The sequence below is a fragment of the Syzygium oleosum genome, unplaced genomic scaffold, assembly GCF_021117445.2.
Source record: "Syzygium oleosum isolate NSW1041296 unplaced genomic scaffold, Sole_v2.1 Sole_v2.01, whole genome shotgun sequence".
Taxonomy (NCBI): Eukaryota; Viridiplantae; Streptophyta; class Magnoliopsida; order Myrtales; family Myrtaceae; genus Syzygium; species Syzygium oleosum.
In genome coordinates, this window is record NW_026607485.1 from 18193944 (window position 1) to 18210419 (window position 16476).

General features: G+C 41.3%; 2 protein-coding genes across 2 annotated transcripts; one reads left to right on the plus strand and one right to left on the minus strand.

Moving 5' to 3' along the window:
• Positions 1-4328: 4328 nt before the first annotated feature.
• On the plus strand, positions 4329-6177 carry LOC115683514 (rho GDP-dissociation inhibitor 1-like). The gene is made up of 5 exons (XM_030608046.2): positions 4329-4823; positions 4915-4987; positions 5350-5577; positions 5668-5792; positions 5944-6177. The coding sequence occupies exons 1-5, from the start codon at positions 4608-4610 to the stop codon at positions 6013-6015; spliced, it is 714 nt and encodes a 237-aa protein (XP_030463906.1). The 5' UTR covers positions 4329-4607; the 3' UTR covers positions 6016-6177.
• Positions 6178-7711: 1534 nt separating this feature from the next.
• LOC115683470 (MACPF domain-containing protein At1g14780-like) lies at positions 7712-13773 on the minus strand. Its single transcript, XM_030607996.2, has 7 exons — positions 13136-13773; positions 10426-10664; positions 10090-10291; positions 9935-10012; positions 9660-9843; positions 9067-9233; positions 7712-8541 (listed from the first exon to the last, which is right to left on the minus strand). Exons 1-7 carry the CDS (start codon positions 13403-13405, stop codon positions 7834-7836), a joined length of 1848 nt encoding a protein of 615 aa, XP_030463856.1. The 5' UTR covers positions 13406-13773; the 3' UTR covers positions 7712-7833.
• Between the last annotated feature and the right edge of the window lie 2703 nt (positions 13774-16476).

A 16476-nucleotide genomic window follows, 5' to 3' on the forward strand; every position in this document is an offset into this window, starting at 1 on the left:
AAAATAAAAAATGCTGACTGTACACGCTGACTCATCCTCCGGCGAGCCACGTCGGCGTCAAAAATTAATAAAAAATGCCACGTCGGATTTCCGGCCAAATTGGCATTTAAGTAATCTCTTTCCTTCCGACTTGGCACCAAAGTGTTCCGAAAAAAAGTTATGGCACCAAAGTGTCCTCCGTATGCAACTTATGACACTTGTAGTGTCCTTTTGCCGAATTTAATATATAGTCAACTTTTAGCAAATCATACAACAGGAATCTGAATACGTTAGAGAGATGAAAGCGAAAGCTGATGGAGGGGGCTGGTTCATATGACTTTCATCACTAGAAGTAGTACAGATTTAGGCAGACCGATTAGAAAAACAAGGAGGTACTGGACCTCCGCTACCATCCCAAAAACCATTTCTCAAGGAAATTTCTCATCTAAAACATACCTCAGTAACCAAATACTGCACGGAAACAATAAAATAGCAAACCTGATGATACCCACTGGCCCAATCATTCCCAGCACCTCCTCCATGATCAGACACAAATATGTTCTCATGATTGTAGAGATTCCGATATTCACTGTTCTTGAATACCATTTATTAATCTAGGCTCCAAATCCATTCAATATAGCCCTCGGAATACAGTGCTGATTATCAGCTTGATAGAAAAACACATCAGTTTTCACTTTCTTCTCTCCAACGTATTCAGATTCTTGTTGTATCATTTGCTAAAGTAGAGTATTAAATTCTGATCATTGTTGCTAATATGAAAACCTTTTTCTGCCCTATTACAGGCCACTTAACGATTGGAAGTATTGAGAAAGAAAATCTCCTAGTTAAAAACAAGTTTGGGGTAAAAAGAATGATAGACATAAAAAACGAGTTTGGGTTAAATGTGTAAAGCGTATACAAGTTTGGGATATTTGGTGATCCAAAACATTAGTTTGGAGTAGGGACGAGCGATTCCAGGTTCCGTACAGGTTCCATATGGAATCTGAAACCTACCCGTCGGAACAGGTTCCTTAGTTTTTTGGAACCTAGAACCTACCCTGCATACCATACCCTGAAACCTTTCCTGTCAAAGGTTCCAGGGTCTACTCAGGTTTCAATTATTATTAATTGAACGATTGCAGTGAATCATCACCTTTAATGACTACTACTTGCTATTACAATCCATTGGCCACAATTTATATTTAGACATACGAAGAATACGAAACATTAACAAAGTAAAAGTCTCAATTATAAAATGAAAGCTCAGACTAATCGTTCAAAATTATACACTCATCATTAGACGTCAGAGAATACTGCAGGATCACGCGAAGACATAGACCAAGAAAAATACAAAAACTTGTTTCAGGTTTTACCTACGTAGAACCCGGAACCTACTCGTCTAAATAGGTTCCCCAATTTTTAGAAACTGGAACTTAAATTTGTCACAAATATACCGGTTTTGGGCTTTTTGTGGCATTAACCCAATAATAAATAAGAAATGAATAATTAAAGTAAGTAAAACAGAGGTTCCAGATTTTATCGTGATAAAATAGACTTTTTCGTGGAGATGAATCCAACCATGCGCTTTGTTCAACCCAGTCCCACGAGCACGGCATAATACAGTGAACAAGAAAGGACTTTCCAAGTAATGTGGGACTAGTGCAGGAGAGGAAAACTATCTTTTCGAAATACACTTTACAAAAAGATAATTGCTTTCGACGATCTAGTAAAATAAAGACGTTGAAAAATCTTAAAGACTTTGGTTATATGGATAAACACTAAATTTGGATACGCATATTCCATGTTTTTAATTAAAGTGTCTCATTCTGAGCAATTCTAGGGCCACGGGCACCGCCCTGTGCATGATATTCATGAAGATCGATGGAGCCGAATATTCAGATGCTCTATATAATTAGAAAGTTTCAAAATATAATTACCCCCTTCATATGATTGATATCCTTGGTAACTTTGAAAGATTAAAGATCTACTTCGCTGTTTATTCCATCTTCTTTTTTCCCCTCTTCCCTCGTATTCGTCCACGGGGTAGGATATAACAACTAAGCTAGTATGAGCACCGCGCCCACCTCCGATTGTCGCGACCAGGTTGCTACCTCCGGCCCTCACCAACGCCGCTGCCTCCCCATTGCAATCAACCAAGGCAGTGGTCGTTTCGACGGCCAGCGATAGCTTACATAGCAGCGATGGCAATTCGCGGTAGTCCAATGGGCGTTAGGTGGTTAGAGAGGGAGAAGACAGAGTTAGCATCTCGGCCGGCTAGGGGTGAGCATTTGTCCAAGGTCAACCCTGGACCGACCTTGGACCGGCCCAACCCCATCGGTCTTGGTTCGGTTCCCAGGAGGATTGGGTCGGTCCTTGGTCTTGGGATCCCTGGATCAACACTGTGCGGGTTGGTCCTCGATCCTGGGATTTTAGGGTCGGTCCAACCCGGACCAACCCTGACTGTATATATTATATATAATATATCTAAAATATATTATTATATATTATTTATAATTTTTTTATTCTATTCTAAAGAGAACCCCAAGTGAAATGGGGTGAAATAGCTCTACACGGCGTCCAAAACGGCGTTAAACAACATTCAACAGGTTCCTCACGGTGTCCTCCTCCAGTACTCGTTCCCTTTAGTCTTCTTTGTCCTCTCTCTTTAGTCTTTAGTTTGCCAAAATCAAAAGAAAAAACTTCCCTGTTCGCCCCACTCGCCTTTGGCCGCTCACCGCTCAACACTCGCCACGCTCAACACTTGCCCCACTCGAATGTAGGAAGATGTTTTTGCAAATGGTGTTACAAGTATTATTGACAGATGATTACATGAACTTCCCATCTTGCCCCATATCTCTATGAGCGGTCTTAATCGTTTTTATGGTTTCTTGCTTTTAGCTGGTGTGAAATTTCTATTGTTGCCTTATCTTAAATTTGTTGAATATGTACTGGTATTTATAGTTTGGTTGCATAACGCCGCATTGTCGATGGATATGTAATTTGAAATAGTAGGTTTGCCTTTTCAAGGAGTACAAAAAATGAAACAAAAAAATTATCGATTAATCCTGGATTGACCCTAGAATCAGACTGAACCCATTGGGTCGGTCCAGTCCTCGATCTCAAACTCAATAGGGTCGGTCCTTGGTCCCAAAAATTGAGGACCAACACTGTGCGGGTTAGTCCTAGGGTTAGGGAGCGGACTGGCCCAACCCGGACCATGCTCACCCCTACGGCCGGCATGTGTATGGTTTTTCACAACATTATTGATGATATAGCTCGACCTACTTCCTCAATATGGTTGCTAAAGCGTCTACTCAATCAAAGACAGATTAAAAAAAATGTATGTTTAGGCCCTGAAATGAAATCATCGGTAGCAATTGAAGACCAATTCCATCCTCTAAAAAGTCAAAGTGAACGTGAGATTTGCAGGCGTAATTCACACTCCAATTCTCAAAAAGGCAGCCGTTTTCTCCATCGAATTTCATGATGGTATTTGGGTCAGTTCTTGGGAATGTCTACGTCCCGCTTGATCGATATGTCGCATGCCACGAATCATTGAGTGTTAAGGAAATCATTGTTCTGCGTATGTCGATTCTTCTGTCTTCAGTGGCAAGCCTCTCTTTAGATTTACGTGTGTGTAAAAGCTCAGGCCAATTCATAGCCGTTAGCAAAATTTAAGGGAAAAAAGTTTAATCATAGCCAAAATTAATAAATAATCACATTGAAGATGCAATGTAAAAGTCGAGGGTCTCGCCACTGCCAGTGGCGAGCAACAGTCGTGCAACCCTTTTCAATGCCCTGGCCAAAGCTCGGCCATGGCTGGGCTATGGAGCGGGAGGGGGACCCTAGCTCCGAGGCTGGAACTTGGAATCGATTCGGTCTGATTCCATCTAGAATTGGACTCATCAAGCTTAGTTCCTATCCATTCTAAAAATGAAAGTAGACCTGAATGTCAGTTAAATTGCTCCGTAAAATTTATGTCAAAAATCAATCTTAGAATCCCCTAACATAACTCACTCATCAATGCCCTCTATCAAGTATCAATGACCGGCTGCATTGTGAGCTAATCATCTGTTCCTGTTCTTTTGACTGTCGGTCAAATTTGCAACAATGCGTGGACAAAAATTGTTACTGTTTCTTGTCTCCATCGCCATGCTCTGCAGCAGGAATGAACACTTTTCACCCTCTCCTTTATCTCTGCTCTGTATGTTTCCCTCACAATCATTACCATTTCGAAACTTTATTCCCGCGGAACACATCAGATCATAATTGCTTAGAGAGAAATGGCATGCCATGAACTGCTGGCAGGGTTGGAAAAAAATTTAAAGTAGTAATGGTGAATCGAAAGCTCACTTTTTTAGCCTGCAAACTTTAGTTTCCTTCAAACTTTAGTCACCTTTCTTCTATTCAGAACTACCCTTTTTTCCCTCTGCTCGTGTTTTTAAAACTCTGCTTCAAATCATCACGGTCCAGCTTTATACCCTCCATTTGATTCCTTCCAAGAGTATTATATATATGCACACTCATTCACTTAAGTAGGGGCTGAGCTGAAAACCCTCAAACAAATTCTTGTTCTTCAAAGCAAGAATCAAGTACATAGCTGATTTCGGTCTAGACTTGGAGTGGAGATGTCTACTGTTGCTGCGGGAACTTTGGCCTTGCCAACTCCTCAGGACGCTGCTTTCCAGAGTTTAGACGAAACCGAAGATGCGAAGATTGAGCACGGGGGTGTGCGTGCAGGAAGTGATCACAAGGAAGAAGATGACGATGGGAAGCTAAGGTCTGAAGAAGAGCAAGATTCTGGTCCAAAGTTCTCTCTTAAGGAGCAAATTGAGAAGGACAAGGTTATTAATTTTTGACATGGTTTATGTCACTTTACTTCTCTAATTGTTTACCTCATGTATCAACTTTTCTGTTTATGTTCTTTTTTGTTAGGATGAGGGAAGACTGAAGAGATGGAAAGAACAGCTCTTTGGAAGAGCGGATGTCTCTGCCGTTGAATTTGGGGGTAATTTCCTTTTTCCAATATCTTAAGCTGAACATATTTATACCTAAACAGGTTTTGACTTAGAAACCACGAGGAAAATAATTTATGTACACATTCTATGTAATCACTATTGTGTCATGAAATCTGTTCATTTGAGTACGTTTAAGTGGTTACTAGCGCACTCGTTGTCGATCCAATGTCGTCGATGTATATTAAGATAGAGTATTTCCTTGCAACCTTGCCTTTTGTGGAACTATTACTCAGTACATCGTCAGTGGAAGAAACCGCATTTCTTTGACAGTGAGATCATACTCCAACAGAGCCAAGATCCTTCGATTTAAATTGAAATGATTTCACCTGATTCTCTGTTTGTTCTGGTGAAGTCGGGAATAATGCGCCAGAAGTGAAGATACTGACCCTTTTGATCCAATCCCCGGGAAGACCGGACGTTAACTTGCCATTTTCAATGGCTGCTTCAAACAACCCAAAGCGCAGTCTCTTTACGCTCAAGGAAGGATCGCGGTACCGCACGAAATTCTCATTCAACGTCTTCAATAGCGCCGTGTCCGGCCTCAAGTACGCATACACTGTCTGGAAGACCGGCATAAGAGGTAGAAACAACAGCTCAATTTCCGTCACAAAATGTATTTCGCTTCTGATGTTCTAAAATCATGTTCAATTTTTCCGAATGATGATGACAGTGGAGAACACCAAAATAATGATTGGGACTTTCAGTCCCAGGCAAGAACCGTACACATATGAATTGGAGGAACAGATCATCCCTTGTGGTCTATTTGCCAGAGGCTCTTATTTTGTCAGAACTAAGGTAACTTTTATAAAGTTCAATCACCAAGACACTGGTTTCAGGAATATGTATTTTGACTGATTCAGATATTTCTCTCTCTCTCTCTCTCTCTCTCTTCCTTCTTGGGTTTACCTTGTGTTCATTCATTGTTGATTCATGTGGTTTTCTGCAGTTTGTGGATGATGAAGGGAAGTGTTACATGGACTTCAGCTACTACTTTGAAATCAGAAAGAATTGGCAATGACCATCTATCTGGTGGGCTCTAGTACACCTTTTTAATGAATAGTTATGTGAAACAGCTGGTAAAAGCCGCTGAAATTGCTTTCTCTTCCTGTGATTGGACTTTGTCTGTTCCTGTCAAGGCTCTGAAATATTCGAAAAGAGATAATAAAATCTCTGGTATGGATATCTGATGTAAGGGAATTTCTGGGCTCTGGGTTTAACACTCTTCACAGTACTTTCTCCATCCAACTGCAAAACGCCGGTAGTCCAAACTCCAAACTCTCTGATTATTTGACGATAAATGATTCGTTCTGATTAAAGAAAGGAGACGGATTCAAAAGCCATAAAAAGCATGATCATAAGAGAAAGTAAATGGCTCAACAGGATGCATGTTGAAAACAAGCTGTTGAAGAATTATCTCACATCGATTAACAACGGGTCCTAAATGCTCTTTATATTTATGTGGTCTCCCTCCACTTAAAAGCTTAAGCTTTTGGATTGGATTTTCTAACACGGTATCAGAGCTAATGATATCCCTTTCGCGAATGTGTGGTAAAAATTCCATGTGAATGTGTGATGTCCAAATTTCATGTGCTGCTCGTAATCCGACTTGCACGTGAGTCGGAGTGTTGAAGAATTATCCTACATCGATTGATAACGGATCCTAAATGCTCTTTATATTCATGTGGTCTCCCTCTACCTAAAGCTTAAGTTTTTGGGTTGGACTTTCTAACACAAACACTTGCATATCCTACTAGAAGACTCGTTCTACTGAGTTCTGCCGTTATTCAATAAATAAAATCAACAATGGTTCGCCTACACATGCTTGTATCAATCCTCTGTTACAGGAAAGATTCAGCGCATTATAGTGCAACGCTTGGTCATTTAGGGCCGATCCCGCAACTTCAATCTAGCAAAAATTCGTCTAATTATGAGAAGCATGGCCTTGGTATCGGTGAAAGAAAGAAAGAATTAATGAATGAATGAATGAAAGAACACGGGTTTGCCGTCCGTCGCACCATCTGCTTATATAATCTACTCCGCAGATTAAAACTGGCAGGAAGGTTTAAGCATAAAGCTTCATTGGACGCGCAAATAATAGTGATTCTTGGGCATTCCGTGCCCGTGCCCGTGCCCCTGCGAAGCGTCCACGAATTGGGAAAGAGGATTGAGTACACAGCCTGATCTGGCACATGAGTAAAGACTGATTATCGATCATTATGTGAGACTCCATCAAAGCCAGATATGTTAATTTCCCACATATTGCATGTAGTGATGCATGAATTTTAGCACGAGCAATTTACCGATCCAGACGAAACTTCCCATCTCTCACCATGTTGCATTCTACTTTTTTCTTGCCTTTGACCAAGCAAGAAGAAATAATTATTCATAGCACGTCAAGTAATTTCAAACCCAGCTCCTGACTGGTCAGACCACATTATTGTGTCCCCTACAAATTTCTCCATTTTTTTACTAAAATCCATGTAGGTCTAGGCATGATTCACCTATTCATTCGAACTTATATTGATTTAAATGGCATGCCAAGAGAATGGCAAGAATTACCCGTCTTTCTGAGTCTCTAACCACAAGCACTCGACGACCAAAAATGATACACTCCAGACCGATTCAAACGCACTAGCAGAAAAGGTCCTAGATGAATTTTGGATAAGGTGTAAATTGCAGTGTTTTGTTATTTATGTCTATACATGGGAATAGCGTATAGCAATCTCGTTCTGTGTATTCAACTCAAGCATCTCGCATTCATTAGGAAAAAATCAAAAGACAAAACAACCAAAGCCATTCATCTAAATCAAATATGTACATTAAGAATGGTAGAAACCTAGGGATAGTCTAACAATGCAAACTCTATATTTAAACCTATCTTACCGCCGTCCGTCACTAGCTTGCCCCCTATTACCAACCAGTGCCCTGGAGCATCTTCCGGGCCCTTCACCACCTCAGCCGTCTCCACATACTTGAGAAGCTTCCCTTTTCTAACTGGCACAGGAGGTCCATCCGGGTACACACCGGAGTTGAGCTGAGCTGGTGCCCTTTTATCTGCACCGGCAAAACTCTTCTGAGTGAAGGTAAATGTAGTGCTGATATTTGCGAGGAACCCGGACTTGTGAGCGGTCTGCGGTGCTGTGGCCCACACCTTCTTCCGGATGGTGCAGTTGGGTATGTAGGAGAAGAGTAGGCGGAGGTGTAGCGCCGTCTTTGGCCAGCTCCCTTTGTTAAGAAGCTGAGCTCCAGTCACGACAAAGACGCCGCTGGATTCACCTTCCATCCAATTGGGGTCATACTCAACGGCTGATGTGCACACTTTAGAGTATGACTTCCACCTTATTGGTTCCATAAATTGGCCACTGGAGTCAGATTCATCAGAACCTCGCCACCGAGGGGGCCTGTCAATGGCGATATTTGATGGTGCAGAGGTCATAACGTGAGGAGGGCTCGAGAGATGCTGCAAATGCAAGGCCAAACGGTTGCATTTCTTTCCCTCCAAGTATAAGCGTAGACCAACCACCGGCTTCAGATTGCTAGTTACCTGTCCCAAAAAAAATCATAATGAACAATCTCATTTTATAGACCACTAAATTTCATCAACTTGTATTACAAAAGACCAGAAAATCTTACTGACATAAAAATTGAAATTATGATATTTTTTCAAGAAGAAATATTTGATGCAATAATAAGGAACATGGGTAGGAAAATATAGATGGGCTAAGGAGGGGTATGCTGAGCATATGCGAAATGCTATCTCTGGGTCTGTCGAAGACTGGCCAAATAAATTCTTAGGAAATAAGAGAGTGCCCTGGACACAATGGAATGAGTCTTGATAGTGGAATGAAGAAGCATGGGGAAAATGCCAAATCTATAAAATAACATTAGGCCTTGCAGATAGGGTAGAGATTCTCAAAAAAAATAAAGATATGGATCAGCTAATAACGAATCTATCATGATTGATCTAACGATGCATAGTGTAATTCTACAAATCAAGTAGTTATGCCCATACAACAAGTATTTTGAGAATAAAGCCCTTATCTGAGGTAAGAGCTCTTGGAACACTTACCTGGGTGGAGCTGACATATATCTTTGGACCCATGAAGCTAAATTGCAGTGAAGGACAAGATGCCTTTCTCCTCTGGTGCCTGAGAGGCAGTTCACAGAATGTTGGAGCCCATTGCCTTGGCACTTGAAACTCCAAAAAGTATTGTAGATCTTCAGGATCAGGCTTGTCTGATCAAAAGGTAAGTGAATTGTCACAACCAACTACGTTGAAAACAAAGTACAGACCCTGATTGGGGCAAGGGCGATCCTAGAGTATATAATCTAGATTCGTATTGCCATATGCTTCTAGTTAAGTCCTTTTCAATCACTCATAGCTAACAATGTCTGCAAACAGCGGTCTTTTCACTGACCATTAGAGAAATTTTGTAGCTGAGATCAGTCTCTTAGATTCAGGATCGCGGGCAGATTAGTTAGTAAATCTTCAGGCACTCAATTTTCAGAAATGACCAATGCACATCGCTGTCGAAGCAGAACAATAGCTTAATTCACAGTTACATACAATATATGCAGATGACTGCACCATATTCAATTGTCAGTCAACCCACAAGTTGAAAACATCACTTGCCCATGTAGGCCCAAAATAAGAGCACTCACATCGCAAATACAAGTTGATTGCATGACTCAGATAGCCACTGCCCGGAATTCCAGCCAGAAGAGAAGTGATAGGTACAAACTTAAAGAGGATCGCCTCTGGCTTGGCAGGCACCGTTTGAAGCCACTTCGAATGACTATGCAAGAACGCATCTCCACCTCTTTTTGAACAAATTATGGTGAGGCCCTAATTAACATCAATAAAGAGTATAAAAAACTGTAGGTTTGGATGGAGACTTCTGTAGAAGACGGACATAGCTAGCAATATCCTCACTTACATCTTTGCTTGATGTTTCTGTAATGCTGCTTAACTGCAAGGTGTTTGACTGCAAAATGCTATTAAAAATCTCTGGCACCTGTAAAAGATCGGTTGCTTCCATCAAAACTTCACATAAGCACAGCATAAATCTACTGTTGGGACAAAAATAGATACTTTATGCTTGCCATCTCTAGTTGTCCTCTGTATCAGGGATGAACTATTTCCATCTGAAAATAGAATATCTCCAATATCCTGCAGATTCCTTCTAAGATCAGCAGGAGATATCGGTGATGTATGTCTCTGTCTTACACACACTAAATCTTGACCTCCAACAGCCATCCCAACTATAATGTGTGTCCCATATTTCTGGATGAACCTGCATACAAATTATAATCATGCCCACCAACAGAAAATACAGAAAAAGAAGCAGAAAATGCTGCTGGCAACTAATTTTTCATGGGAAACATCTAGTACGCAATTTTTTTTGTCTCTTGAGCAAGTGACAGCTACCTGGCTAATGAGGCTGGATCCCAACGTGGTGGAACTGACTTCTTTACTTTTTCTTGCAACACCAGGGGGGACGATGTTAGTTGCAAATAATACAAAGAAATGAAGTAGCCATCAAGAGCGAGATATTTGGTGTCCGCAGTATCGAGAAGCCAATCGCCACTCATCTCGAAAATGGCATTAAGGTAGCCAGAAGGTACTTTCCCTTGTAGAGAAGATTTCTGGTTAAGTAATTCCGACATCTACATTGAAAGAACATGGCAGAACCAATAAGAAAAACTCAAGTTGCAACTTGCAAGGGTGCTAATATGCTAAGCAGCTGGGACAGAGGCATATGAAAATATATTGAGTGAACTAACATTGCTATTAAAAAAACAAAAACAGCTGCAAGTCATGATGCCACCATACATTGTACACCAAAACCCAAAGACATTTGGATTATATGGTAAGTACAATTGAAATACACAGGAACATGCTGTTGTATATTTTTCATTCCCTCCCTCTGAATATGAGCAAGAACATTTGTTCAATTAAAGGAACAGTATCCAATAGGATAGTGACTAGTGAGACCTATTTTGTCTATATACCAGTGTCTTAGATGTTAAAGGAAAGGACACTCCAGAGAATCTGTCTTGTGGAATTGTAATTGTATAGCTGAAATCCACGAAAACAATGAGATAATGATCAAATGTACCAATTGAAACCTATCAATCAGAGTTGATTCGAGAAAAATATAGTCCAGTTGCAAATTTCCAAAATTTACATTAGTCTGTGTGTTCACTATGAAACTTGAGAGTCAACAGAGAGATTAAATTCTCCCCCCTGCCCTACCAACGATGAAAAGAAAAACAGAGAGGATAACAAGAGATATTAAGTTAATGATATTAATTAGCGAAATTGAAGAGCGGGAATGACACGAACTCAGTAGGTAATGTTAACAAGTCTCCCATCAACATCTCTAAGTGAAGATGAAGAGGGGAAATTGTTCAAGTAACTCTAGTCCAAATGAAACCAACCCAATTCTGGACTATGAACCAGCAGATCTCCTACTATGGCAGTCCCTAATTATTTGGGATTTGAAACTATTGTCTGAGCTCATCTGTGTCTTTGGAGGTCTTCATCTTTTTTCTCTGCAAAGAGACAGCAAAAGTGTTCCGAGTGTCCCCAGTTATCTCTTCTTGTTCCTTATGTGACGTGACAAAACATCCTCAACATTTAAATCCAACACATAACTTTCAGGCTTTATCTTTCCATTTATCTTTTAAAGATAAATCAGTTGCTTACCATTCAGATCAAAAATTTGCAGGACTATCTTTTAAATCTTCTTAATTGGCATAAATTGAAAGGTGTTGACCCAAAACTTTGTCCAATTATAGATGCACGCAGAAGCGCCAATTGCCTTAAATAGCGCGGTTGAGCTTTTCTATATTGCCAGCTAAAATGGCAACATCTTACACGGTGACTAGGTGACACCAAGCGCTTGTTCAATAAGGTCTAGTCTAGACCAGTCATTGCATAGTGGCAGATAAAGCACCAGAAGATTCTCCTTCTATGTCATTTGTTGACTGGTTTGCACTCTTGCAATTGTGCTTTCAACTCATGGCCTTGGGACAAATTTAAAATATTGCGCCGACACAAGTTATTCTAATGATTTCTAATATAGAGACTCCAGCTTTCTTAAAAATAAGCAAAGTCTCTTAGCTTTATTTTCTGCACATATTCAATCTCTTGTACACAGTATGTCTCACCCTAATACACTCTATCATACTCAAGTCACCTATGGATCAAACTTCGGCTGCAGCGAGGAACTGTCCGCCACAAGTTGCATATCTGGAATGTGAAACAAACCACATCGTAGAAAAACCTAAGGAAGAAGAGACCTAGATATCATGATTCGGTCCCCATCTTTTAAGGATTCTATACAATTGAAGTTAGCTTAGACAGTCGATTTCAGGTAATGGATTATGATAAGGCTGAAAGCAGAGGTCACACAGAAGTGGAGAAGGACAAAATAGAACAAGAGAGGCCCAAGGAAAGTAGCAGCACTAGTAATAGGGCCATCCTCATTGAGAAGAAAGCTCGACTCAACAGTCAGTAAGAGCGAGAAGAGACTTCGTGAGTTCTAGTACCATTTTCATCATCGGAAGCCTTTCTAATAGGTATAATACAGACTGGACATCATATCTCACGACGTGGGCATGGAGAGAACCTTCATAAACTTATCTCAGCAAAGAAGCTATTGACTATTCACACAATTATTTTTTCCTTTTCACAGAACTTAATGTGCATCACATGATACAACACGAAAAGCAAAGTTCGATTCATGTTCACTTCACACGTGCATTGATTCAAGAATCTAATGACCAGCACATGATTAGCTTAACCGCAACTTGCAGAAAACTATCCATTTCTCCAAATTCTTGTACTTTTCACAGGCAGGGCTGCCAATTCGTGCAGTGTCATCATAATCGCGTCGGTTATTCTTTTCATCTCGTGTCACCGCTCAAAAAATTGGTGAAAAAGTCTCGATTCAAATTTTGTATCAAGTCAACCATGTCGAGTTTGGATTTCTCTCAGTACATCCAAGTCGTGCACAAATTGTTCTCGAGAATTGCAATCCCTATCCACAGGGTTCGATCATATCATTAACATCATGCTCTCAAGAACATCAGACTGGCGAACACGTCAAGCAAAGCTTCACAGAAATATCTACCTGATTGAACTCAAGAACGTCTGATCTGAACCTGATCCTATCCCCCTTATCGCACCGAATATCCTCGGAAACACCCCTGATGGTCCCTCCACCAGGAATCAAGATGTCCCTCTTACTCCCCTCATCGAGCACCACCAACCGCTCACCGCCACACCCTTTGACGAACCTGAGCCGGAAATCGCTCGTCAGGTCGAACCCTTTCCCCAGAGCCTCCAGAGCCCTCGATTCAAAGGCCTTCTCCGCGCAAGCAGAAGGAGCAGCCACCTCCATCGCAGACAAGAATGAAGGACAAAAAGAGGGTCTTTGCTCAGACTTTCAGAGAGATACGGTCAAGAACGGAGGGAGGAGGGGCGATGATATAATTAAGAGAGGCTCCCGCGAAAGCGACGGGTCCGTCCCGGTGTGTGGATGGAGGGTCGAAAAGGGTCCATGCGTTTGAAAGTCTGAAGCTGCCCGGTGCTGCTGTACGGCTCCTCGTTTGACAGTCAAAGGTTGCGCCTTTAGACGGGTCCGAAATCCGAATAATGCGAGGTTTGGTGGGCATTGGGTCATACAATAATGTCCCGGACGGAGACCAGGGACTTGCCGTCTGCGACTTTGCGTTCACCAAGCGGAAAGCGAGAGGGGGTTGAAGTTTCTCATGGAGGCAGGGGAGGATTGCGCGTGAGCTGAAAGCAGACAAGGCCGGGAAAGTTGACCGGGGGTACGAGGCGGAAGTCAACGCTGGGACGCTCCCCCCCCTGCAGAAAGGAGGAGCAACCTACTCCCACCCACCATGTTGTTCTGTCTTCTCCAAGTACCAACTGCTGCTAACGAGCCAGATTGTCCGGGCCACCTTGAGTTCTTAGAGCACATGTTAGGCCGAGCTACCTTGAAAAGCATCCATAAGATTTATTAAGATTAATTAGGAGATGTCGCGAGAAAATAATGAGATTGGAAGTCACATTTTTCTGTCATAATGGGTCAATTCATGTTTAATGGGTTGAGTTATTTTATGGGTTAGTTATATTCGGCGAATGGTTTAGAGTGGTGAAGTTTAAAATAATATGGGTGTTAAATGGGTTCATAACTTTCTTAATACCAAACCCACCTCTAAGTTTCTCTCTTCATTCTCTCTTACCCTTACTTGATCTCGTGTTCACTCACTCCGCGCTCTCACATCAATTCGGATATCAAGTTTTTTTAGATCGTACTAAATATAAAAGTGTTATAGTAAATATGGGTCAAGTCAGGCATATATCACTAGCAATGAGTTAAAAGGGTTAATTTGAGTTGGATCATTTTCAACCAGATCCACCCATTTGACATTTCTAATTAAAAGCTACACGGGGCACTTAGCACGGTATTTGCAAGGGGGAGGAATGAAATGTTGGGCAAAGAATAGGAAAGATTTTTAAATGCTATTCTCACTATTCACACAAAAACATCAAAGTTTTTCTTCATTTTCCACTCAAACTTTCATTCCCATCCTTTTCTCCTAACTCCCGAACACAACACCATTGGCAAGTTCTCAAAACTTTATTAGAATTCCACCTGGATTCAAAGGTGAAATGTGACTAAGCCAAATTCAATCGCCTCGATCCCAAAGAAGAAACTGGCAAGAAAATTCGACAGGCATGCTATTGAATCAGACCCGTCCAGTCTTATATTCAATGCCCCATTCCGTGGGAGATCTAGACGGGCTCGCATTCAACCATTGAAATTTCTGACCCGAATGATCAGATCGAGTAGGGGCCAAGCTAGACTAGAGATGGCCTTACAAGTTAATGACCAAGCTTGCCCAAAATTCAAATGTCGAAACTTCTAGTGAGGAAAACTCCTGCACAGTTCTGGTCCATTGGGAACATGCAGGGGCTTGGCTCCCCCGGCGAAAGAGATATTGAAAAGAATTCCTTTATGAAAATGAAAGCATGAAATGCATCAGAAAGTGCCAAAAAAACAGCAGAGACAATTGTATATGCTTCGAATGTTGTAAAGATGATGCAGACACAGAAACTTGGTCCATATAATCTAACTCTAAGCCAATACTTATCGACGCCCAATGTAAGAACTTTGACGCCCATCTGCCTCCAATCTGTACAGAAGATAGTTGTGGGTCAAATCGTATGATCATAAACCCTTTTTGTTCTAAAGTCTCCAGCGATGCATATGTGACCCAGGCAAAAGTTTGTACCGCAGCTTTTGGCTCATCTTCTTCATTTTCCTCGTGGGTTAATAGCTGAAACATGAACAGTTACAGTTGCTTCAAATATGGTTTCTTTTTTTTAGCAAACCAAACAACTGGAAAATTCTTCCAGTGGTTCGCGTATAGAAATGGGAACTATTAATCTAGCGTGTAAATTGCATTCGAAGCTTGAAACCGCTTATCGCCATATTCATTCTTTCGGTGTTGAAGGGTTTTTTCCTTTTATTATATACTTTTTTCGTAACACCAATGCACATACGCAAATGTGTGACTATCTGAAAACTTACGATACATCCTATAAAATCCGACAAGCCAGTTGAGTTCAGACCTTTGACTCATGCAGGTGGTCCTAACTTAGGGTAGTTTATGCGCAGTTTGATAAGATTTAAATAAGTGATTTTCGGTCGCTGAGCTGGTAATTCCTCAATGCCTCAATCAACTAGGCAGATCGCGTGGATTTTTTGAGTCATTCTTTCTCTTCTTTTTTTTTTCTTTCTGTAAATGATCTTCTCTGAGGCCTTTTGAGCATGAGGAAGAAGAAAAGAAGTACGTCTTTGCCTTGCTATTCATCACGACTCTGTCTTTTGCCAAAGATGCCACTGATACTTCATTGTGAACTCCATGTTTTGTCGGTTTTTAATGGCGGGAAATGAGGACCTTTCCAACATTGTGTATCCATAAATGGTCTTCTCTTAGGCCTTTGAGCACGAGGAAGAAGAAAAGCGGCAAGGGTGTCAAAAATACCCAAATCGAATTGAACCGAACTGAAAATTTTGGGTCTTTTCGGTTTGGGTCTCATTTCGAGTCTGGTAATAGGGAAAAAAAAATGGGTATCATGGCATTTCGGTTCGATTCCGGTCGGGTAATCGAATGGAACCAAAACATATTTCGGTTCATTGCTTCCTAGAGTTGACTACTCCAACCCCAAAAGCAATACTACAGCAATCTTTTCACATTTTCCAGAGTTCATCACTTCCCAGAGTTCGTCTCTCTTTAATATGTCCAAAACCACGTAACCCCTCTCTCTCTTATTTACTCTCTCTAACCAAGCCTTCACTAAGGCAATCTCTCTCCCTTTCTCTGGTGACGACAATATGCTGAGATCTGAGACTCGCCTTCGGTAGAGCTTGACCGAGGCTCAACTCGGACTCAGATC